Source organism: Sciurus carolinensis, chromosome 11, assembly GCF_902686445.1.
Source record: "Sciurus carolinensis chromosome 11, mSciCar1.2, whole genome shotgun sequence".
Lineage (NCBI taxonomy): Eukaryota > Metazoa > Chordata > Mammalia > Rodentia > Sciuridae > Sciurus > Sciurus carolinensis.
Genome location: NC_062223.1, coordinates 44957080 through 44981389, shown reverse-complemented (window position 1 = coordinate 44981389; position 24310 = coordinate 44957080). Strand labels below are relative to the sequence as shown.

General features: G+C 35.3%; 1 protein-coding gene and 1 non-coding gene across 2 annotated transcripts in view; both read right to left on the bottom strand.

Annotated features, from left to right (window-relative positions):
• Positions 1-24310, bottom strand: part of Ccdc73 (coiled-coil domain containing 73) — a 177911-nt gene that overhangs the window by 128426 nt on the left and 25175 nt on the right. Inside the window, 1 exon segment of the mRNA XM_047517413.1 lies at positions 13394-13546. Coding sequence (XP_047373369.1) covers positions 13394-13531 — 138 coding nt within the window. The 5' untranslated portion in view covers positions 13532-13546.
• On the bottom strand, positions 18200-18306 carry LOC124960865 (U6 spliceosomal RNA). Its single transcript, XR_007104183.1, has one exon. It is a non-coding gene; the product is annotated as a U6 spliceosomal RNA (small nuclear RNA).

Below are 24310 nucleotides of genomic sequence, written 5' to 3'. Positions count from 1 at the left end.
GGGATGTCCTTCCTTCCTCTAGTCTGCCATCTTCCCCCTCCTTACTGTGTTTATTTTATAGATGAGAAAACTGGGGTAACAAAAGGACAAATAATTTGCCTAACATCACACAGCAGGTAAACAGTTGAGTCAGTTTGGAACCCATATTATCTATTTCCAGAGTCTCTTAAAAACTGCAATACATTAAAGAAATTATGGATTCTGTAGGACAGTATGGTTTGCTATAATACACCCCTTTCATACAAAAACTTCAGAATTCAATTTTCACAAACCAAAAAAGAAAATCATTCAAAAATTTACCTGTTAAATATGTGAGTATATTCTGGTTTTTGATAAAACTTTCCAAGACAAAAACTAGAAATCTTTGTTGCATGAACAAAAGAATTTAAGAATCACTATGAATATTTTATACCAATAGTTTTCCATATCAGAAATCTTCATAACTGATTAAGTTCACTAATGTAAAAAGAGTAATTTATATACTACTGGGAAACAGATTTTTTTAAATGAACTTTAAAATTATTTCATGAATATTAGAGATATTATTCTTTAATACTTTTAGCTAATATCACCAAGAAACTATACGGAAGAGTTCTTAGTATTTTGTTAGACAACATAAGAAACTGAATTGAGCAATTTTGTAGGAGGTGGATTATGAGTTTGAAAAGAAGAGTAAAAGTACCCAGTTACACTTTGGGCTGACTTGGGCATGTGCCTGCTGTACATATTGTGTTCCTAAATCTGTTCAGGGTCAAGAATTGAAAAGGTCTGACCGATACATAGCCCATCTTGTAAAACTACAGCCTGAAGCAAGCACTTTAAAAAAGGATGACACTTACTAAAGGTTATAAAGAGTAAATAAACCATCAAATGACTCCTCTTTTATTGTTTTTGTAAAAACACTTAAATCCTTGTAGTCCTAAGGCATCCAATAAAAAAAATAAACACTTTTAGGATTCTATATTCTGGGATACTTTATTGAAGTTCAAGATTGGATTTTCTTACTAAATTTAACACATTTTTTTCTCACTGACAATTTCATAGGAGTGTATATTTAAAACTTTTTTAAAAATTGCTTGAAGACTGGATATAAGAAAAAGTCCCAAATAAAAAGATAAATAATTTTTAATAAAAGCATGAAGTTAAATTAAAATCCTATTATAGAAGAAGCAAATAATAATGCTATTTTTTGGCAATGTGATTAACACCCATTTTATCAGTATTCCATGTAGGCTAATGATACATATTATACAAATCATAATGATCAGAAATAGGTATGATTCCACTTACAGCTTAACTAATTTTATGGGGCACTGAAATGCCATTCAATGTTATTTACCACATATCATAACATTATTTGTCCAGTTTTCTCTCACAATTTCTTTAGCAAATCATTGTTACTTTAGACTACCCAAAACTCCATTGAATTTCTTATTTATTTAGATTTTCCACTTGGTTTTCAGCTATGACATATCTAGGTGTGGTCTTCTTTGTAATCATCCTGCATGGGTTTTACAGAGATTCGTGAATCTGCATATGGTGTTTCATCTATATTAACTATTCTCTCCTGTCATCTGGTTTTATAATTGCTTTTTCAATGATGCTGGGGATCAAACCTAGGTTCTCACATGCTAGGCAAGCACTGTACAACTGAGATACACCCTCAGCCCTCTAATCCTGTGTTTTACTTGTCTCCTTCACTGTTAAATCTATTGAGTTAGTAATGTGGGATACTGTATATTTCATTTCAAGAACTTCTATTTGATTTTCTTATTTATATATTCCTATTCTCTGGTAAAATGCTTCCAGTGCTCCTCTATCTCAATTTTCTAATTTCTTCAATGTATTATTCATAAAAATATTTCTCTTCCTATTTAAATGTCCTTTTCTGTTTGACCTCCAATATACAAATCACAAACAGTTATATTTTTATTGCCTGATTTTTCTATTGGTGTGGATCATATAGTATCTCTTGGCATGCCTAATACTTTATTACTTTCAATTTATTATTGTAAAGTACTCTCAAATTGCAGAAAATGTGAAAGAACACTATAAAGTACTAACTTTCCTGAAACATTCAAGAATAACTTTCCCAGAATGATGGCCTATCACCCCCTAAAACTCTCCTATTAGAGAAAAACAAACATTCTTAACAAAACCAAAATACATCCATCAAATCTTAAACTAATATTGACATATTACTAACATAATTCTCAGACCTCACTCAAATGTCACCACCTGTCTCAATAATGTTAACTAATAATGTTTTTTTTATGTTCTTAAGAAAAATATAGTTATTTTTAATTAATGCCTTATGGATATATATGTTGGTGAGATTCACTGTGGTATATTCATACATACACATACACACACACACACACACACACACACACACACACACATAGAAATGTTAGGGTCAGACTCATTCCACTATATTCCCTATCCCATCTCCTTTTCCTTCCCTTCATCTGTTCCACTGCTCTTTCTTCTACTTTTTAAACCACCCCCCATCTTGGATTAGCTTCCACATCTCAAAGAAAATATTCAATTTTGACTTTTGGGGAATTGCTTATTTCTCTTTATCATGATAGTATCTAGTTCCATCCATTTACTGGCAAATGCCATCATGTATAGCCACAAAATACTAATTTAAAATATATATATATATATACATCTCAGAAAGATTAGTAGTGTAGAAGGAAGGGAATAGAGAGAGAGGGGAGTGGAAGGAAGGCAGAAACACTGGGAATTGAATTAGAACAAATTATATTCCATGATTGTATAACTATGTCAAATGAATCCTAATGTTATGTATAACTTAAAAGAACCAATAAAAATGAAAAAAGATATGCAAATTATTTTTACATATTCCAGCAGTACTTTAGTAAAGTGCAAATTTTATAAATGTATATTTAATAAAATGCAACTGAAAGAGAAAATTCAATCTCTATTGTACCAAAAATCTAACACTGTACCTAACCTGTGTCTCACTATAGGCTTGTCCAACCAGTGACAGAAGAGTAATGCCTCTGTATATAAAATCAAAAGTTCCGTTCAAAAGAATAGCACACTTACAAGGGACACATCAATCCCTTCTCTCTTTCAAGAGGTAACCATGGTCAGAGGTTTACCATATATACTTCAAGAATTTTTTTCTATAGCTCTACAAACATTTTTAAATTTTTGTCTTTTACAACTTGTACTTTTCATTTACTAATATGCAGGTGGTTCATATTTATATGTGTAAATTTCACTTAATGGTTTCATTAAGGACATTCATTCCCCAACAACATGGTTCAAATTTCATTTACCACAGTACATGATTATTGTGAATAAATTACACAAACTTCACTGCTAGCTCTTCAAACCATAAATCATTAAAGAACACATATGCATCATGATCACTTCTATCATATTCTGTCAGTGACTGGTCATTGTGTATCTGTTATTCAATCTACATTAACAATAAAAATAAGTGTTTGTATATATTCTTTATAGTGTCCCAATTGTAATTCCACGTTAAATTTTAGAAAAAATGGGTAAACAATAAGGGGGTCAATGAAGATGAAAGTGTGGCAAAAAAAAAAAAGGAGCAGGGAAAAAGGGGAAGGAGGAAGAGAGAAAGAAGGAAAGAAGTAGGGAGGAAGAAAGGGAGGCAGAAGAAAAAATAACACTAGGAGTAAAATTCAAATCCAATAAAAAGAGTGTTACAGAAGAAATAGCTGACAATTCCAGAAACAATAGATATGAAGCCAGAGGAACACAGAGAAGGGGAACTTATCAACATAAATGAGGAGAGTGACTATGGTGAAAAGATCAAAGGTGTCCCAGAGAAAGAGTGACTAGCAAAGACATCATATTACAGAAACTCAAAGATGTTTCACAATATTGAAAGTACAGGGATAAAATGTAGGAAACTAATCCAATCTTGGACAGGAGTATTATGCAAAGGTAGAAAAATGATGCTTACTCCATATCCTAAGTTATACAAGAATAAGGTAATAGGCTGGGCACGGTGGTGCACACCTGTAATCCCAGTGGCTCAGGAGTCTGAGGCAAGAGAATTACGGGTTCAAAACCAGGCTCAGCAACAGGCGAGGTGCTAAGCAATTCAGTGAGACCCGGTCTCTAAATAAAATACAAAATAGGGCTGGGGATGTGGCTCAGTGGTTGAGTGCTCCTGAGTTCAATCCCCAATATCAGAAAAAAAAAAAAAAGAATAAGGCAATATACAATTAATTGCTGTCAACCATAGTCATCCTACTGTGTTATAGAATGTTGGAAGTTATTTCTCCTGTCCACCTGTACGTCTGCCTCTGTTAATCATCTTGTCTCCATCTCCCCTTAGCCCCAACTCTGAAGTTTCTGGTAACCACCATTCTACTCTCTATTTCCACAAGATCAAGTTTTTAAGCTTACACATGTAAGTGAAAAACATGTATTTGTCTTTCTGTGACTGACTTATTTAATTGACATAATGCATTCCAGTGCCATCCATATTGCTGCCAAGTCGGGAGGATTTTGAATGTTCCCAACACAAAGAAATGATAAATATTTAAAGTGATGGATATGCCATTACTCTGAACTAATTATCACACATTATATGCATGAACTAAAATATGGCATTTATTCCATAAATATGTACAATTATTATGTATTGATTTTTCAAAAATTAAACATATTTTTAAAAGAAAATAAGAATAAAGCAAGCACAATTCAAACACATATTGACCTGGAAGCCCCCTTATGCTATGTTTTGACTGTAAGGACACATCAGCTTGCAGGCCTCATGTGCTGGGTCACCTTCTCTCCTGCTCCCTATAGCATCCTGCTGCACACCCTCTCCACCTCCCTCTCCTGGCCTGACTGAAGTCATGCCTAGCAACACAGAACCTATGGACACTGGGCAGCTATGTGGCAGGCAGCAGAGCATCCTGGTCATCTCTCAATCTTCCCTCAAGTACTGACCTGGCCCTCTGCACTCAGCCCTATGGCTGCCAGACCAAGAAGCAGAGCAACTGTCAGCCCATCCTCCTAACCCCTCAGAGAGAACAGGTGACAGGGACCTGGCCTGCCCTCCTCTCCAGTCCAGGACCCTGTCCTTGGGGCCATGTGGCCACTGGTCCTAGACCTAATTTTTTTTTTGTTTTTTGCTTTTTTTCTTTTACATTTAGTTTTTCTTTTTCCTGAGTTTTATTTTTGTGTCTGAGACTTGTGTGAATGGTTCAAACACCATTTACTGATTATGCTTTTCCCCCACTAGATTGATTTATCCTTTCACTGATCTATTTTTTCTCTCTCTCCAAGAGTATCACACACTTGTTACTGCATTAGAGCATGTCTTTATATTTGATAGAGCAAGTAACAATTCACTGTTCTCTTTTGAAATTTTTCTTGGTTATCCTCATGACTTTTTTTTAAGACATGGTCTTGCTATGTTGCTTAGACTAGCCTCGAACTCCCTGTGCTCAAGCAACTCTCTTGCCTTAGCCTATGGAGTAGCTGGGAGGTAAGTCACTGTGCTGACCTTTCATGCATTTTTATTACAGATATAACTTTAGAATCATCCTGCCCAGTTTTAAAACACATTGTATTCAATTCTGACTGGCACTGTATTAATTTTGTTTCAATTCTTTGAAGGAATATATAGAAATGAAAAATATAATCAATGAGATTAAAAAAAATTCTAGGTAAGATTAGATATCAAGTAAAAAACAACTGAAGAGGATTGATCCAAGATGGCGGACTGGAGGGAGGCTGCATTCCTTGTCGCTCCATAACTCCGGTTTCAAGCAGAGGATATCTGTTTCTTGATTACTCACTATCAGGCACCTATCATCCACCATTTGCCTGCCTCTCGCCTGTCCATCACCTGCCTTATACCTATCCATCACCCAACGCACGAGGTTCTCCTTCCAATCGTCCGACAACAGTCAGCAAACTGATTGCAGTACCTGCAGGTTTGATTACACGTGGCTGCCACCATTTTGACAAAACAGCCAGGCCCCATAGGACCCCTGGCCGGACTGACTGAGCCCGATCTCCAGGATCCCTCAGCCCGACTGATCACTCCCTGCCTCTGGGGCCCTCACATCGACTGAATGCTCCCTGCTGCCAGGACCCCCAGACCAACTGACAGTACCCTATCACCGGGACCCCAGACCAACTGATTGCAACCAGCCTCCAGGATCCCAAAACCACACCAAACACACCTGACCTCCACGACCCATGCCTGACCAACTGCATCCCATCTCCAGGACTTCCTGCTGACCACGGCCACACCCTGAACTGCAGCTCCCCATTTGCCAACACATTTCGAAGCCACAGCGGCCATCTTGAATGATCCTGGAAGCCGTAGCTCCGATCTTTAGGTGGGGCAAAACCCATCCTGAGACACCTGATGGAGGCTTGAAGCTCATTGTCAGGTACCTCTCATGCATCAGGTTACTGAACTCTGGGAGGTTTCATTAATATATGACTATTATACTGTAGATTTTCTTTTTTCTCCTTATTGAAAAATTTTAAGTTTTTATTTCTTTACTTTTCTTGCTCTCTTTTCCTTTTGTTTACCTGTTCCCTCAGAGTCTCTTTCTCCCTTTTTTGAATGCTATCATCCAATTTCTTTTGATTACACTCTCACCCTTTCTATTATCTAGAACTTCTGTATATTCTTTTCTTATCCCATTAACAGCCACATTCTACATCCCTCTGCATCCTCTTTGTCCTCCATTTGAAACTGCAGACCTTATTGCAAATCTGTTTGTTTTACTGAAGATAATATTTGAACTTATTCTGTTTATTATGACAATTTTGTTATTGTCCTCATAGGGGCTATTTGGTCTAGGATTGCATAGTGTCTGCATTGGGCACTGCTAATATTGATCTCCCCTTAAAGAAAGGGTTTTGGAAACCTATAGGGCCACTATAAGCCTATAGGGGGAAATCTGCAATACCCCAGATCTGCACTGCCAGAGGGGAAGATACATGAACAACATGAAAAAACAAGGGAATAAAATGATCCAAACAAATCTAGATTCCACATTAATAGAATCCAATGACAGTATGTTAGAAGAAATGTCAGAAAAGGACTTCAGATTATACATGATTAAGATGATTTGTGAAGCAAAGGATGAGATAAGAGAGCAAATGCAGGCAATGAATACCAAGAAGCTGAAAGAGCAAGTGCAGGAATCAAAAGATCATTTCAACAAAGAGATAGAGATTCTCAAAAAAAAAAAAACAAATGGAAATCCTTGAAATGAAGGAAACAATAAACAAAATTAAAAACTCAATGGAAAGCATCACCAAAAGACTAGACCACTTGGAAGACAGAACCTCAGACAATGAAGAAAAAATATTTAATCTTGAAAACAAGTTGTCCAAACAGAGAAGATGGTAAGAAATCACGAACAGAATTTCCAAGAACTATGGGACATCATGAAAAGACCAAATTTAAGAATTATTGGGATTGAGGAAGGCACAGAGATACAAACCAAAGGAATGAACAACCTATTCAATGAAATAATATCAGAAAATTTCCCAAACCTGAAGAATGAAATGGAAAATCAAATACAAGAGGCTTACAGAACACCAAATGCACAAAATCACAACAGGTCCACACCAAGGCACATTATAATGAAAATGCCTAACATTCAACATAAAGATAGGATTTTGAAGCCTGTGAGAGAAAAGCATCAGATTACATACAGGGGGAGACCAGTAGGGATAGCAGCCGACTTCCCAACCCAGACTCTAAAAGTTAGAAGGGCCTGGAACAACGTATTTCAAGCTCTGAAAGAATATGGTTGCCAACCAAGAATCCTATACCCAGCAAAACTAACCTTCAGATTTGAAGATGAAATAAAATCCTTCCATGATAAACAAAAGTTAAAAGAATTTACAAATAGAAAGCCTGCGCTACAGAATGGTCTCAACAAAATATTCCATGAGAAGGAAATGAAAAACAACAATGGAGGTCAGCAAAGGGAGGAACTACCTTAAGAAAAACCACTCAAAGGAGAAACCAAGCCAACTTAAAAACCAAAAATAAGCCAAATAACTGGGAATACAAATCATATCTCAATAATAACCCTGAACGTTACTGGACTAAACTCATCAATCAAAAGACATAGACTGGCAGAATGGATTAAAAAGGAAGACCCAACAATATGCTGCCTGCAAGAGACTCATCTCATAGAAAAAGACATCCACAGACTAAGGGTGAAAGGATGGGAAAAAACCTACCACACACATGGACTCAGTAAAAAAGTGGGGGTTTCCATACTTATATCAGATAAAGTGGACTTCAAGCCAAAGTTAGTCAGAAGGGATAAAGATGGACATTTCATACTGCTTAAGGGAACCATAAATCAGGAAGACATAATGAGAGTAAATATTTATGCCCCAAACAATGATGCAACCCTGTACATCAAACAAATCCTTCTCAATTTCAGGAATCACATAGACCACAACACAATAATTCTGGGTGACTTTAACGCACCGCTGTCACCACTAGATAGATCTTCCAAACAAAAACCAACCAAAGAAACCATAGAACTCAATAACACAATCAATAACCTAGACTTAATAGACATATATAGAATATTCCATCCATCAACGAGCAGATTTGTTTTCTTCTCAGCAGCACATGGAACCTTCTTGAAAATAGACCATATGTTATGCCACAAAGCAGCCCTTAGGAAATGCAAAAAAATAGAGATATTGCCTTGTGTTCTATCAGATCATAATGGACTGAGAATAGAAATCAATGACAAAATAAAAAACAAATTACTCCAACACCTGGAGACTAAATAATATGCTATTGAATGAAATATGGATAACAAAAAACATCAGGGAGGAGATAAAAAAATTCTTAGAGGTCAATGAGAACGACGATACAACATATCAAAATCTCTGGGACACTATGAAAGTGGTACTAAGAGGAAAATTCATTGCATGGAGTGCATTCCAGAAAAGAATGAAAAGTCAACAACTAAATGACCTAACATTACAGTTCAAAGCCCTGGAAAAAGAAGAACAGAATAACAGCAAAAGTAGTAGAAGACAGGAAATAATTAAAATCAGAGCTGAAATCAATGAAACTGAAACAAAAGAAACAATTCAAAAAATTGACAAAACAAAAAATTGGTTCTTTGAGAAAGTAAACAAAATAGACAAACCCTTAACCACACTAACAAAGAGAAGGAGAGAGAAAAATCACAAAATTCATGATGCAAAAGGAAATATCATGACAGACACCACTGAGATACAGAACATAATGAGAAGCTACTTTGAAAATCTGTATCCCAACAAAATAGAAACTACCAAAGACATTGACAAATTTCTACAGACATATGCTCCTCCCAAACTGAACCAGGAGGTCATACAAAATTTAAACAGATCAATATCAAGCAATGAAATAGAAGAAGACATTAAAAATCTACCATCCAAGAAAAGCCCAGGACCAGACAGATTCTCAGTCGAGTTCTACAAGACCTTCAAAGAAGAACTCATTCCAATACTTCTCAAAGTATTCCAGGAAATAGAAAAGGAGGGTACCCCACCAAACTCATTCTATGAAGTTAATATCACCCTCATACCCAAACCAGGAAAAGACACATCAAGGAAAGAAAATTTTAGACCAATATCCTTGATGAATATAGATGCAAAGATCCTTAACAAAATATTAGCAAACCATATCCAAAAACATATTAAGAAAATCATGCAACATGATCAAGTAGGGTTCATCCCTGGAATGCAAGGATGGTTTAACATCTGTAAATCAATAAATGTAATCCATCATGTCAATAGACTTAAGGATAAGAATCATTTGGTTATTTCAATTGATGCAGAAAAAGCGTTTGACAAAATACAACACCCCTTCATGCTCAAAACACAAGAAAAAATAGGGATAGTAGGAACATACCTGAACACTGTAAAGGCTATTTATGCTAAGCCCATGGCCAACATCATTCTTAATGGTGAAAAACTGAAACCATTCCCTTTAAAAACAGGAACAAGACAGGAATGTCCTCTTTCACCACTTCTATTCAACATTGTCCTCAAAAATCTAGCCAGAGCAATTAGACAGACTAAAGAAATTAAAGGGATACGAATAGGAAAAGAGGAACTTAAGCTGTCACTATTTGCTGATGACATGATTCTATATTTAGAGGATCCAAAAACCTCCTCCAGAAAACTTCTAGACCTCATCAATGAATTCAGCAAAATAGCAGGCTATAAAATCAACACGCATAAATCTAAAGCATTTTTATACGCAAATGATGAAACAGCTGAAAGGGAAATGAGGAAAACAAGTCCATTTGCAATAGCCTCAAAAAAAAATAAAATACTTGGGAATCAATCTAACCAAAGAGGTAAAAGATCTCTACAATGAAAACTATAAAACATTGAAGAAAGAAATTGAGGAAGACCTTAGAAGATGGAAAGATCTCCCATGTTCTTGGATAGGCAGAATTAATATTGTCAAAATGGCCATACTACCTAAAGTGCTATACAGATTCAATGCAATTACAATTAAAATCCCAATGACCTACCTTACAGGAATAGAACAAGCAATCATGAAATTCATCTGGAATAATAAGAAACCCAGAATAGCTAAAGCAATCCTTAGCAGGAAGAATGAAACAGGGGGTATCGCAATACCAGAACTTCAACTATACTACAAAGCAATAGTAACAAAAACGCCATGGTATTGGCACCAAAATAGACAGGTAGATCAATAGTACAAAATAGAGGACACGGACACAAACCCAAATAAATACAATTTTCTCATATTAGACAAAGGGGCCAAAAATATGCAATGGAGAAAAGATAGCCTCTTCAACAAATGGTGCTGGGAAAACTGGAAATCCATATGCAACAGAATGAAACTAAACCCCAATCTCTCACCCTGCACAAAAATCAACTCACAATGGATCAAGGACCTTGAAATCAGACCAGAGACCCTGCATCTTATAGAAGAAAAAGTAGGTCCAAATCTTCAACTTGTAGGCTTAGGATCAGACTTCCTTGACAGGACTCCCATAGCACAAGAAATAAAAGCAAGAATCAATAACTGGGATAGATTCAAACTAAATAGCTTTCTCTCAACAAAGGAAACTATCAGCAATGCGAAGAGAGAACCTACAGAGTGGGAGAATATCTTTGCCACTCATACTTCAGATAGAGCACTAATTTCCAGAATATATAAAGAACCCAAAAAATTCTACACCAAGAATATAAATAACCCAATCAACAAATGGGCTAAGGATATGAACAGACGCTTCACAGAAGAAGATCTACAAGCAATCAACAAACATATGAAAAAATGTTCACCATCTTTAGTAATAAGAGAAATGCAAATCAAAACTACACTAAGATTCCATCTCGCCCCAATTAGAATGGCAATTATCAAGAATACAAGCAACAATAGGTGTTGACAAGGATGTGGGGAAAAAGGTACACTCATACATTGCTGGTGGGGATGCAAATTAGTGCAGTCACTCTGGAAAGCAGTATGGAGATTCCTTAGAAAACTTGGAATGGACCCACCATTTGACCCAGCTATCCCACTCCTTGGCCTATACCCAAAGGACTTAAAATCAGCATACTACAGAGATACAGCCACATCAATGTTCATAGCTGCTCAATTCACAATAGCCAGATTGTGGAACCAAACTAGATGTCCTTCAATTGATAAATGGATAAAGAAACGCTGGTGTGTGTATATATATATATATATATATATATATATATATATATATATACATACAATGGAATATTTCAGCTATAAAGAATGATAAAATTATGGCATTTGCAGGCAAATGGATAAAACTGGAGAATATCATGCTAAGTGAGATAAGCCAATCTCAAAAAACCAAAGGATGAATGATCTCTCTGATAAGTGGATGATGACACATAATGGGGGGTGGGAAGGGGGCAAGAATGGAGGAAGGAGGGACTGTATAGAAGTAAAAGAGGGGTGGGAGGGGTGGGGGGAAGGAAACAATAACAGAATGAATCAAACATCATTACCCTATGTAAATGTATGATTATGCAAATGGTATGCTGTTACTCCATGTACAAACAGAAACAACATATATCCCATTTGTTTACAATAAAAATAAATTAAAAAAAAAAAACTGAAGAGACTTGAAAAACAGGTTGGAAATATAAACAGACCACAATAAAATGTTTGAAACATAAAACAAACTATGAAATTTTAAAGTTGTTTCATTTAGAAAAGGTAACATTTTAAGCTAATGTTGCAAAAATATTTCTTTATAATATTACCAAAGATACCCTTTTTCAGCAAAATTTCTTCTTTAAGCAGGTTTTTGTTATACTAGTAAGTAGCTTTATATAGGATGAACACTGAAATATTTAAATAGGATGAACACTGAAATATTTAAATTTTATTATAACAATTTATTTCACCAATTTTAAATCCCAGAACAAGATTCATATAATATGTTGTTTCAAATCTTTTTTTTCTCTCACTTGTAGGTTATTTTCAAGAAGGTACTTTATCTATCAATTCTTCTCCTTCTTTTTTCTATCTCATAGTCATGTATAAGTCCTAGTAAACATATCACTGGATCTCTACTGCAATGATCTTATAGTTTATTTTCTTCTCTTCAGAATCCTTTGAACACCAGTCATCCTATAGAGTTAACAAGAATTTTTCAAATTTAGATCCACACAGGGCTGGGAATGTAGCTCAATGGTAGGGCACTTGCCTAGCAGGTACAATCCACAGAACCTCAAGGAAAAAATAGAGCTACACAATATCAGATATTAAATGATTTTTAAGGGCGTTTGCTCAATATAGATTTCCTGCTGGAACCAACCAACATCTTTTACATATAATATATTAGGTATCTCCTTTTTAAAATCTCAGCTATTACTTTAAAAACTAAGGGTATTTGATTCTTTGAACTCAGAATACTTACTACATACATTTATTTTGTCACTTAATCATATGTTGCTTTATTTCATCATTTAATCAATTTTTACAGGCACCTACCTTACAACCTTAACAAAAATGTAACCTCACCAAGAACAATTCTTTTCAATTTGCAGAACATCTAACCACAGTGCTATCTGTGCATCCCCAGTGGCCCAATCAATAGTACTTAGCTTATTAATTATTTAATAATCTGAAAATCCCAAGTCTGTTTTTTGCTTTAGTTTCCAAATTTTTCTTAGTTCCTGTTCCCTGGTCATTGTCTTAATTGCTATACTTTTTTACTTCATTATTTGGACTGCATATTTTCTTTCTAAACAACAGGTTACTTTATTGGGTTCTTAGTTTCCCCCTTGAGAAACAACAATAAAAAAAAAAAGGAGAAAAGCAAGTTCTCTTATTTAAAAATTCAGAAAAGGAGCTTACCCTTCTCATACGCAATTCTTCTAATGCTTCCAGTAAACTTGTTTTGAAATCTAATAACTGAATGGAAAACATTGTCTCTGAAGAACTTTGAAGAGTAAAGGTAGATGATAATGATTCAGTGTTGAAATCATTCTCCATATTAACATTTATTGCCTGTAATATAAAAAGGTTTCAAATAAAAAATCTGTTTTCCAAGTAAAAATACAGTTACCACAAAAATGCAACAACCTGTATCCCATAATCCTCCAGGTTTGACAGTATATAAGTTTTTTTAACATTCCTACTCCATCCTTCATACAAAAACCTTAGAAACAATAGTCCTATTCCATTTCTCCATAGCTAAGGATTTTTCTGGTACCTGAGTTCCATCGGAGACAACATTTTCTGCCCCTAAACACCAGTCTCTTAAAGGTTCCTAAAACAGCAGGCAAGGTTTGGCCCTTCAATAGCTCCTTCATGCCAAGATGCCAAAATTGATACACATTCTCTTCCTAAACTTTACCTTGACATAAAGCTGTTTTGCAAGGGATCATGTCAACACTAATAGTAACATAAACTTTAAACTCAACAAAATTGCAAAAGGAGGCTATAGTAACTGTTTTTTATTAAAAACAAAAATATTTAAACATCTTCTCAATCCAGAAAATATATGAGTCAGGCCCCAAGAAATTTTCCTTTTCAACGTTTCAATTTCAAATAATTATTGGAAGAAGTTGCAAAGTAATGTACAGGACCATTCAGGCAGTCTCAATGTTAACATCTTACAGTATAAAAATAGGAAATAAAATATTGTGTATGTGACACTGATACAATCCCCAGAACTTATTTGGATGTTTCCAGTTAGATATCCAATTGTTTGTGTATACATGCCCACACACAAATACATGTATATATACATCTATGCAAGTTTATCACATGTATAACTTCATGTAATTATGACCACAATCAAGAAACTGAATTCTAACACCAACACAGGTTCCCTCAAGCAGCCCCTTTGTTGCCATACCCACTCCTTTCCATATCCTTAACCCCTAGAAAACATTACTTTTAATCTTAATATCAGATGAATTTGTCATGAAATTTTGTATTATGATAGATGGTGAGAGAAACCTCAACCTATTAATACAATCTAAAATACTTTCATATTGGTTTTGTCTACAAGAACCTTGCAGATGTAAGTAAAAATTCCTTCTATGGGAATGTAACTTTATGCAAGGTACTCAAGGAATCTTTTTTGTTTTGTTTCGTTTTGTTTTGTTTGTGGTACTGGGGATTGAACCCAGGGTCTTGTGCCAGTCCTACTCAAGGAATATTCACAAATAATTTTTCAAGGACAATCAGCAGTACACAGAGGTAACCAGGTAAGGAAGGAAAAATGACATAAGAACCAGCATAAAAAACAGAAAACAGAAACAGATACATAACTGGAGACTTCTGCATTATCATACAGCCTATGCATAACTGTGCTTAAAGAAATAAAGTCCAGCTTGAAAGCGTCCACCAGAAAAGCAGATTTTTTTAAAATTTAGTGAAATACCTAGGTATTCACTAAAACCTACAATCAAAGAAAAGATAACTAAATTGATATGTTTGTAGAAGATGGGGTATAACTTAAAAAATGAATTGGTGCTGGGCGTGGTGGCTCACGCATGTAAACCCAATGGCTCAGGAAGCTGAGACAGGAGCATCTCAAATTCAAGGCCAGCCTCAGCAACTTAGCAAGGTCCTATGCAATTCATTGAGACCCTGTCTCAAAACAAAAAATAAAAGTGCTGGGGATATGTCTCAGTGGTAAAGCACCCCTGGGTTCAATCTTCAGTACCCCCCACCAAAAAAATAAAAATAAAAAAGAATTAGTATAGTAGAAAACAGATCATGTCAAGTATCTAGCAGAAAAGAGAGAAAAAAAGTTTAAGTACAAAACAAAAGAAAAATGGAAGAAAAAGTGAAAAGCTATAATACAGTTCCAGAAAGAAGAAAGAAATGGAGAAAGTCTATATTTTGAACAAATAAATGAAAATTTCCAGACCTGAACAAGACTAAGAAGCTAGTTATCAAGAATCCCAGTTAATTCCATAGTGGGTAAATAAAAAGGAACCCACACCAACAGGTATCAGAGTAAAGTAATCCAAAGTAATCCTGAATTTTTTAAAAGTTTTTGGGTCAGTTAGCAATTTATACTTTTTCTGTTTACTTATTGATTTTTGCAGTGCTAGAGTTCGAACTCAGGGTCTCAGTAATGGTAGGCAAGCACTTGCCCCTGAGCTACAGAGTCACAATACTGAAAATCTTTTTTTTTTATATTTTTTTAGTTGTAGATGGACACAATACCTTTATTTTTTATTTTTAATTTTGTGCTGAAGATCAAACTCAGAGCCTTACACGTGTAGGTAAGCACTCTACCACTGAGCTACAACCTCAGCCCCGAATCTTGAAAATCTTAAAAGCCAGAAGGAAAAATATAATACTTCCAAAGAAGTCCCACTTAAAATGACAGTGCTACTAGAGACTTACAATGAAAAATGATAAATCCATCAAGAAAATACAATTTTAAATATATATTCATCCAACACCGGAGCACTGAATTACAAGACCATTCTTTCTCCAAAATGTGTTTTAACACCTCTATCAAAATTCAGTTGGCTGTAGATGTGTGGATTTACTTCTGGGTTGTTTATGCAGTTCTACTGGTCTGTGTGTCTGTTTTATGCCAATATCATGCTGCTGTTTTGATAACTAAATTTTGTAGTATATTTTGGAGCAGCCATATAATGCCCCCTGCTTTGTTCTTCTGCTCAAGATGGCTCTGGTTATTCAGGGCTTTCAATGGTTCCATGTAAGTTTTAGGATTCTTTCAGTTCTTTGAAGAATGTCATTGATAGTTTTGTAGGAATTGCATTGAACCTGTACATTGCTTTGGTCACTATAGATATTTTAACAATGTTGATTCTTCCAATCTATGAACACAGGATGTCATGCCATTTTTTTGTGTTATGTGTCCTCTTCAATTTCTTTCAACAATGTTTTTAAATTTCCACTATAGAAAAATTTTTAGGTTTATTTTTATTTCTTTATATCTTTACTTATTTTATGTATTAATTTTTGTATGTGGTGCTGAGGATTGAACCCAGTGCCTCACACATGCTAGGCAAGCACTCTTCCACTGAGCTATAACTGCGGCTCCACTATAGAAATCTTTAACCTCTTTGGTTAAATTCATTTGTAGGTATTTTTATAACTAATGCAATTTTTTCTACTTCTTATTTGGCTCTGTACCTGTTGTCTTATTTTTTTTTTCAAATGCTCCAAAAAATGTGTCACATGGCAAAATTTTTCCATGTTTTTTAACACATCAGACGATTTGGTCATATAATGTACTTGAATACATTATCAATACTCTGTGTTGAAACTACTGTTTCCTGGTTCCTATGTCTTTGTTTTTGCTTTTTTCTCATTTTGACAAAGACTAACCTCTAATTATATTCTATGAAAGTGTGAATTGAGGCTAAACTTTTAGAGATATAACAATGTCTACAAAGTACTTTATTCTAACCTCAAGTTTAACTGGCAGTTGGACCTCAGCTGTGAGAAAGTTTTCTTAGACATTTCTTTTAATAATATCCTCCCCATTTTCTGGAACTCCCTTTAGTTGGATATTGTTATCACCTATCTTGACTTCCTAATTTTCTTATCTTTTCCCTCCTGTTTTCCATCTTGTCATATTTTTGTTCTGCTGTTTGAGAGATCCCCTCCACTTTATCTTCTAATTATTCTGTTGAAATTCTTTATGTTTTTTTTACCCAATAGCTCTTTTATGTTACATTAGGGTAGGTTTTTTCCTCATAGCATCCTGTTTTTGTTTTAAGAACACAAGCACCTCTTTTATCTAGTAATTAGTCATATATACTGTTTGTATATTGTTTGATGGGCAAAAATTCCTCCCATTTCATAAGATATCACTTTAAAATGTGATTTTGTTTCTCCTTCCATCCAGATGTAGAATCTATTTCTTAAACCTCTTGAATCTAGGTGAGTTTCAAGACTTGTTTTCATTAATAGGATGTGTCAGAATTGATAATATATAAGTTACAGAAAGTAGGCCTCAAGAGGTCTTGCAGTTTCTGCCTTTGAAGTCCTGGAATGCTCCCCAGAGATCACCATGCTGTGACGTAGTCTGGGATAACATAACAGAGACCCAGAAGTTTCCCTTTTTCCACCAGAGCTGACCTAAGAAAACCCACAACTGAATAAACCTGTATGAAAAAACCTACATGAAACCAGCAGATAAATAGTCCAATCTACAAAATTATGAGAAATAAAAAGTATTGTTTTGGGAGCTGGGGTTGTGGTTCAGTGGTAGAGCAATTGCCTGGCATGTGTGAGGCTCTGGGTTTGATTCTCAGCACTGTGTATAAGTGAATTAATAAAATAAAGGTCCACTGACAACTAAAATATACATTTTTAAAGAAAGTATTGTTTTAAGCTACTTTATCATGGAAGGATTTTATTTCATCGTCAAATTTGAAGGTAAGTTTTGCTGGGTATAAGATTCTTGGCTGGCATCCATTTTCTTTCAGGGCTTGAAAAATGTTGTTCCAGGCCCTTCTAGCTTTTAGGGTCTGGATTGAAAAATCTGCTGATATCCGTATTGGTTTCCCCCTGAATGTAATTTGGTTCTTTTCTCTTACAGCCTTTAAAATTCTGTCTTTATTTTGTATGTTAGGTATTTTCATTATAATGTGCCTTGGTGTGGGTCTGTTGTAATTTTGTGTATTTGGAGTCCTATAAGCCTCTTGAACTTGATTTAAAAATATGGAACGCTTCACGAATTTGCATGTCATCCTTGAGCAGGGGCCATGCTAATCTTCTCTGTATCCTTCCAATTTTAGTATATGTGCTGCCGAAGCGAGCACTTAAGCTACTTTATTACACAGCAATAGGTATCCAATACAGAAATAAGTATTGGAAATAAAAGGCTGCAGTAAGAAAAGTCTAAAATATGTGGCACCAGGTTTAGGTCCACATGGTAGGTAAAGACTAGAAAGGTTAACAGAGACTATTTATGGAAACTAGAAGAAAATAAAGAAATTGTAACTGGAGTTTTGAAAGATATCATGAAATAACTTGATATAAAATACACCTCATTAAATTTGGGATCTGATTATGAAGATTTCCAGGTTAAAAAAAGATGTGTGAATTGACTTTTTTAAAGCTGAATATTAAAGGTATAAGAAAAGAGATGAATTAAAGAAGAAATAGTTGTAGTTTGTAAATCTAATTGGGAGAAAATACAAAAGGTCCAAGATAATAAACTGGGTTGGAAAATAAAATCATGTCACATTTCTAGACTCTCCGATCAGCAAACATTTTCCCAGTAAGAAATAACTCAAAATAAATATCAAACCAAGGGTAGGGGTAATTAGACCATTTAAGACAACTAAAAATTCAAGGCAACCTTACCTAAAGACTCTCAAAGTCATTCGCTCAGAGCAGCCTGATATGCACAAGGTAGGAGAACAATCTATCTTGAAAAGAATTATTGATGTGGCTTTGGAGAAATTTTTCACAGGAAATCCAGTTAGTTTTGTATTTGTTTGGAATTTGGATTATTTTTCAATTGTACTGGCAGGACTACTGCCAGCATAGACTAAAAAGGACTTGGCACAAAGTTTTTAAAAAGGCCTTTACCAAAGGAAACAACATAAAGACAAACTACTTCGTTGTGAACAGTCTGTTTTGTTCTGTTTTTTTTTTTAAACCATTTTTCATTGTAATTACTAGTACTTTTTTTTTTTTTTTTCTTTTTTGCTGCAAAGGGGATTGAACCCAGGGGCACTGTACCACTGAACTGCAAGCCCAGCCTCACTCTTTTTTTTTTTTTTGAGATGATCTCGAAAAATTGCCCAGGCTGGCCTCAAACTTGTAATCCTCCTGCCTCAGCTTCTCAAACATCTGGAATTACATGTGTGCACTACCACACCCAACTAGTACATATGAATTGTACAAAATGATGAATTCTTTGTAACATTTTTATACAGGCATATAATGTACTTCAAGGGTATCCATTCTCCCTATTGCCCTCTCTAACTCCCTCCCCATAATCCCCTTCTCCTTCCAGAGGCCATTTCTCATGGAAAAGAAAGAGCCTTTCAAAGAGGTGAGCCAAAAATCCAGAGGTAAGGCAAGATAAAAACAAAGGACTAGGGAACTTCATGCCCCTAATAACATAAGCCCACCTGTATTTCAGAAATGCTATGAACTAATGTCCTCCCTTTCTCCCCTTTTTGAATGAATATGTCTATTGTTATCCTGTCCCTCTCTTACCACTGAACATGGGATATGCAGGAAGCAGATAATCTCTTTTTTAATTCATAGGTGTCTAGATTAAGAAGAGCTCTACCTGAGAAGTTATAGCCAAGGAGCCTCAACCACATTCAAAACTAATACAGATTAAATGACCTTTGCTCTTTACATCATTTCTTATGTCCAAGTTCTGTTATTCCTATTTATTTTTCATCTCTTTCATGTTTTTCTCAAATATCTGGTGATCCCTACCTGTCCATTTATATTTAAACAAAATGCATTAGTTAATATCATTTTAAAATGCAGGTTGGAGTTGTGGCTCAGTGTTAGAATGCTTGTCTAGCATGTGTGAGGCACTGGGTTCGATTCTCAGCACCACATAAATAAATGAATAAAATAAAGGTCTATCAACATCTAAAAAATATTTTTTAAAAATGCAGGGGGACAATCGACAAATGGGCTAAGGAAATGAACAGACACTTCACAGAAGAAGATCTACAAGCAATCAACAAACATATGGAAAAATGTTCAACATCTCTAGTAATAAGAGAAAAGCAAATCAAAACTACACTAAGATTCCATCTCACCCCAATTAGAATGGCAATTATCAAGAATACAAGCAACAACAGGTGTTGGCGAGGATGTGGGGAAAAAGGTACACTCATACATTGCTGGTGGGGATGCAAATTAGTGCAGTCACTCTGGAAAGCAGTATGGAGATTCCTTAGAAAACTTGGAATGGACCCACCATTTGACCCAGCTATCCCACTCCTTGGCCTATACCCAAAGGACTTAAAATCAGCATACTACAGAGATACAGCCACATCAATGTTCATAGTTGCTCAATTCACAGTAGCCAGATTGTGGAACCAACCTAGATGTCCTTCAATTGATGAATGGATAAAGAAACTCTGGTATATATATATACAATGGAATATTACTCAGTCATAAAGAATGATAAAATTATGGCATTTGCAGGCAAATGGATGAAATTGGAGAATATCATGCTAAGTGAGATAAGCCAATCTCAAAAAACCATGAATGATATCGCTAATAAGTGGATGATGACACATAATGGGGGGTGGGAGGGGTTAGTGTTAGGGTTAGAGTTAGGGTTAGGGAGGGGGGCAAGAATGGAGGAAGGAAGGGCTGTATAGAGGGAAAAGAGCGGTGGGAGGGGTGGGGAGGAAGGGAAAAAATAACAGAATGAATCAAACAACATTAACCTATGTAAATTTATGATTACACAAATGGTATGCCTTTACGCCATGTACAAACAGAGAAACAACATGTATCCCATTTGTTTACAATAAAAAAAAAGAAACTGTGGTATATATATACAATGGAATATTACTCAGTCATAAAGAATGATAAAATTATGGCATTTGCAGGCAAATGGATGAAATTGGAGAATATCATGCTAAGTGAGATAAGCCAATCTCAAAAAACCAAAGGACGAATGATATCGCTGATAAGTGGATGATGACGCATAATGGGGGTGGGAGGGGTTAGTGTTAGGATTAGAGTTAGGGTTAGGGAGGGGGGTAAGAATGGAGGAAGGAAGGACTGTATAGAGGGAAAAGAGGGGTGGGAGGGGTGGGGGAAGGGAAAAAATGACAGAATGAATCAAACATTACCCTATGTAAATTTATGATTACACAAATGGTACGCCTTTAGTCCATGTACAAACAGAGAAACAACATGTATCCCATTTGTTTACAATAAAAAAAATGCAGGGGAACTGTTCTAAAGTAAAGGACAACAAAGAGACATGATTATCAAAGGCAACATATGAATATTAATTGGATTCTAGTTTGAAAAACAAAAAGCTATTAAGAACGTTTGGAGGATAAATGGAGAATATGAATGATAAGTATAGTAGATGATATTCCCAAATCTATGATCTTCCCAAAGCTATGAAGGAGAAAGTCCTTGTCCTTGTTATTAAGGAGATACATGATTACAGTATTTCATAGTAAAGTGTTGCAACACTTACAAATTACTTTCAATGGGTTCATTTAAAAAGTATAGAGATAATGAAAATATAACAAATATTTAATAATTGGTGAATTTGGGTAAAAGGTGTAAAGGTGTTGGTTGTACTATTATTTGAACTCATAATGTTTGATATTTTTAAGGCAAAACATTGAAGAAAATGGATGACACACTAAGATCAAAAAGACACAAAAGCTGGGCATGTGGCACACGCTTGTAATTGCAGTGGCTCAGGAGGTTGAGACAGGAGGATCATGAGTTCAAAACAAGCCTCAGAAAAAAACAAGGTGCTAAGCAATTCAGTGAGACCCTGTCTCTAAATAAAATACAAAATAGGGCTGGGGATGCGGCTCAATGGTCAGGTACCCAAGTTTAATCCCCAGTACCAAAAAAGCAAACAAACAAACACATGATATTAAGTGTTGGTAAGGATTTGAGAAACTAGAAACCTCATAAACTGTTGGTGGAAGTATAAAAGGGTACAACTAGGCTGGGAATGTAGCTCAGTGGAAGAGTGCTTACCTAGCATGCACAGACACTGGGTTGAATCCCCAGCATATATCTGTGTGTGTGTGTGTCTGTCTGTCTGTCTGTCTGTCTCTCTCTCTCTCTCTCTCTCTCTCTCATACACACACACACAGAGTATATGCACTTTAGATAATAGTCTGGTACATGATCATTGCACTATATACCCATTTGTGCAATTAATATGTGCTAATAAAGAAAGAAAGAACAGTCTGGCAGTTCCACAAAACGTTAAGAATAACTGAGTATGGTGGCACACACATAGTCCCAGTTACTCAGGAGACTGAAATGGGACAATCTCTTGAGTCCATGATTTCAAATCCAGCCTGGGTAACATAGCAAGACCCCAACTCAAAAAACAAGAAACAAAAAGAAAAAAAAATTTTTGAGTTCCCACATGACCTAGCAATTTCTCTCCCAGGTTCCCAAGACAGCACTGCACATGAATGTTCTTAGCAGCACTATTCAAAACAGTCAAAAAGTATAAAAAACCCAACTGCTCAACAAATAGTAAATGGATAAACAAAATGTACATATCCATAAAATAAAACTTTTCCCCAATAAAAAGTAGTACTAATACAGACTAAAACAGGTATAAGTCTTGAAAACATTATACTAAATGAGAGAAATAAGTCACAAAAGGACACATATTATATGAATTTATTTAAACAAAACGCCCAGAAGAGGCAAACCCATGGAGACAGAAAGCAGATCAAAGCTTGCTTAGGGATGGGGGCCCAAGGTTCGGAGGCACTGCAGGGGAATAGGGACTAGCAGCTAACAGGTATGGGGATTCTTTCTCAGGTGATGAAAATATCCTGAAATTGACAGTGGTAATGGCTGCACAAATGTGAATATGCTAAAAAATCATAGAACTGTATGCTTTGAATAAGTTAACTGTATAGTATGGAGACTATAACTCAATAAAGTTGTTGTTTTAAAAATAGAATAAAATACTAAAAGAATGATTGGAAGTGCTGCAGGAGGACTTATTTACTGACTGACTTCACAACTGGCTAATCAGGTAACAAAATAGACTTCATTAGGTGCCCGATCTCCCCAATGTCAATATGTAGATATGTTTTTTTCTCAGACCTTTCATTTTTTCCAGAGATTTTCCATTTCCCTTCTTGAAGTACAAGAGTAGAAGGAAAGGATTTTACCTGTCAGTGTGCATTCTGACAGAATCCACCATTTAATGACTAGATATCTAATTTTTATTTTCAGCCCCATGCAACATCCCTATCCTCTGATTTAGCTGGTATATACCTAACTAGGCATGGTTCGATTTTCAGAGTATCAACTTTCCTTCTCCTTTACAAAGAAAACCTGGTAAAGTTTAAGTAGTTTATATAAAGATTTTCAAAAAGTCTCTTTTTATGAACAAATTTTATTTCTGCTTTTCAGAGTACTTGCTGTTCCCAAGTGCTGAGCATACTTCTAAACCTTTAAGTCAGTTACATCACTTCTGTTTTCTGATAAATACTGTTGAACAATCTGTTCTCTCTTGTCCCCATGAATCAAAAATCTTTATATGCATTTTAATAAGAATGAGAAAAAATTGATATGGCAAATCCATCATGTTTAACATGATATCAAAAACCACCTCCTATTTAATCATACAAACTCCAGTGCACACAAAACATTTTGACAATGTTGGTCCTCAAAAAACTATGTGATTAATTGCAACATTAGTTGTTAAAGAAACACTGATTAGCTTCCTAACACATGCAGAAAACAATTTTCTCAGGATAAAATTCAGTCTTGTTGGAGAAACAGATATAGAAACCAACAGTGTGATGAGCACCAAAAGAGAAGTATGTACAAAGTGCCTATGAAAATACAGATTTACTGTAATTAGTTCTGTCCACAGGTCTAAGGAGATGTTATAGAAAAGATATTATCCATGTAAAGCCTTAAGTATGGTCCAACAAAGACTACAGGAAAAATAACAAGCAAAATTATAATTAAAGATTTATATAGTTTGTCCTTTACATTAAATACATCAATTTACTAACAACTATTTAATAGTGCCACCAAATCTAGATGATTTGTCACTCAACTTTGGGAGCCAGTTTTCTACTTTATTCACTA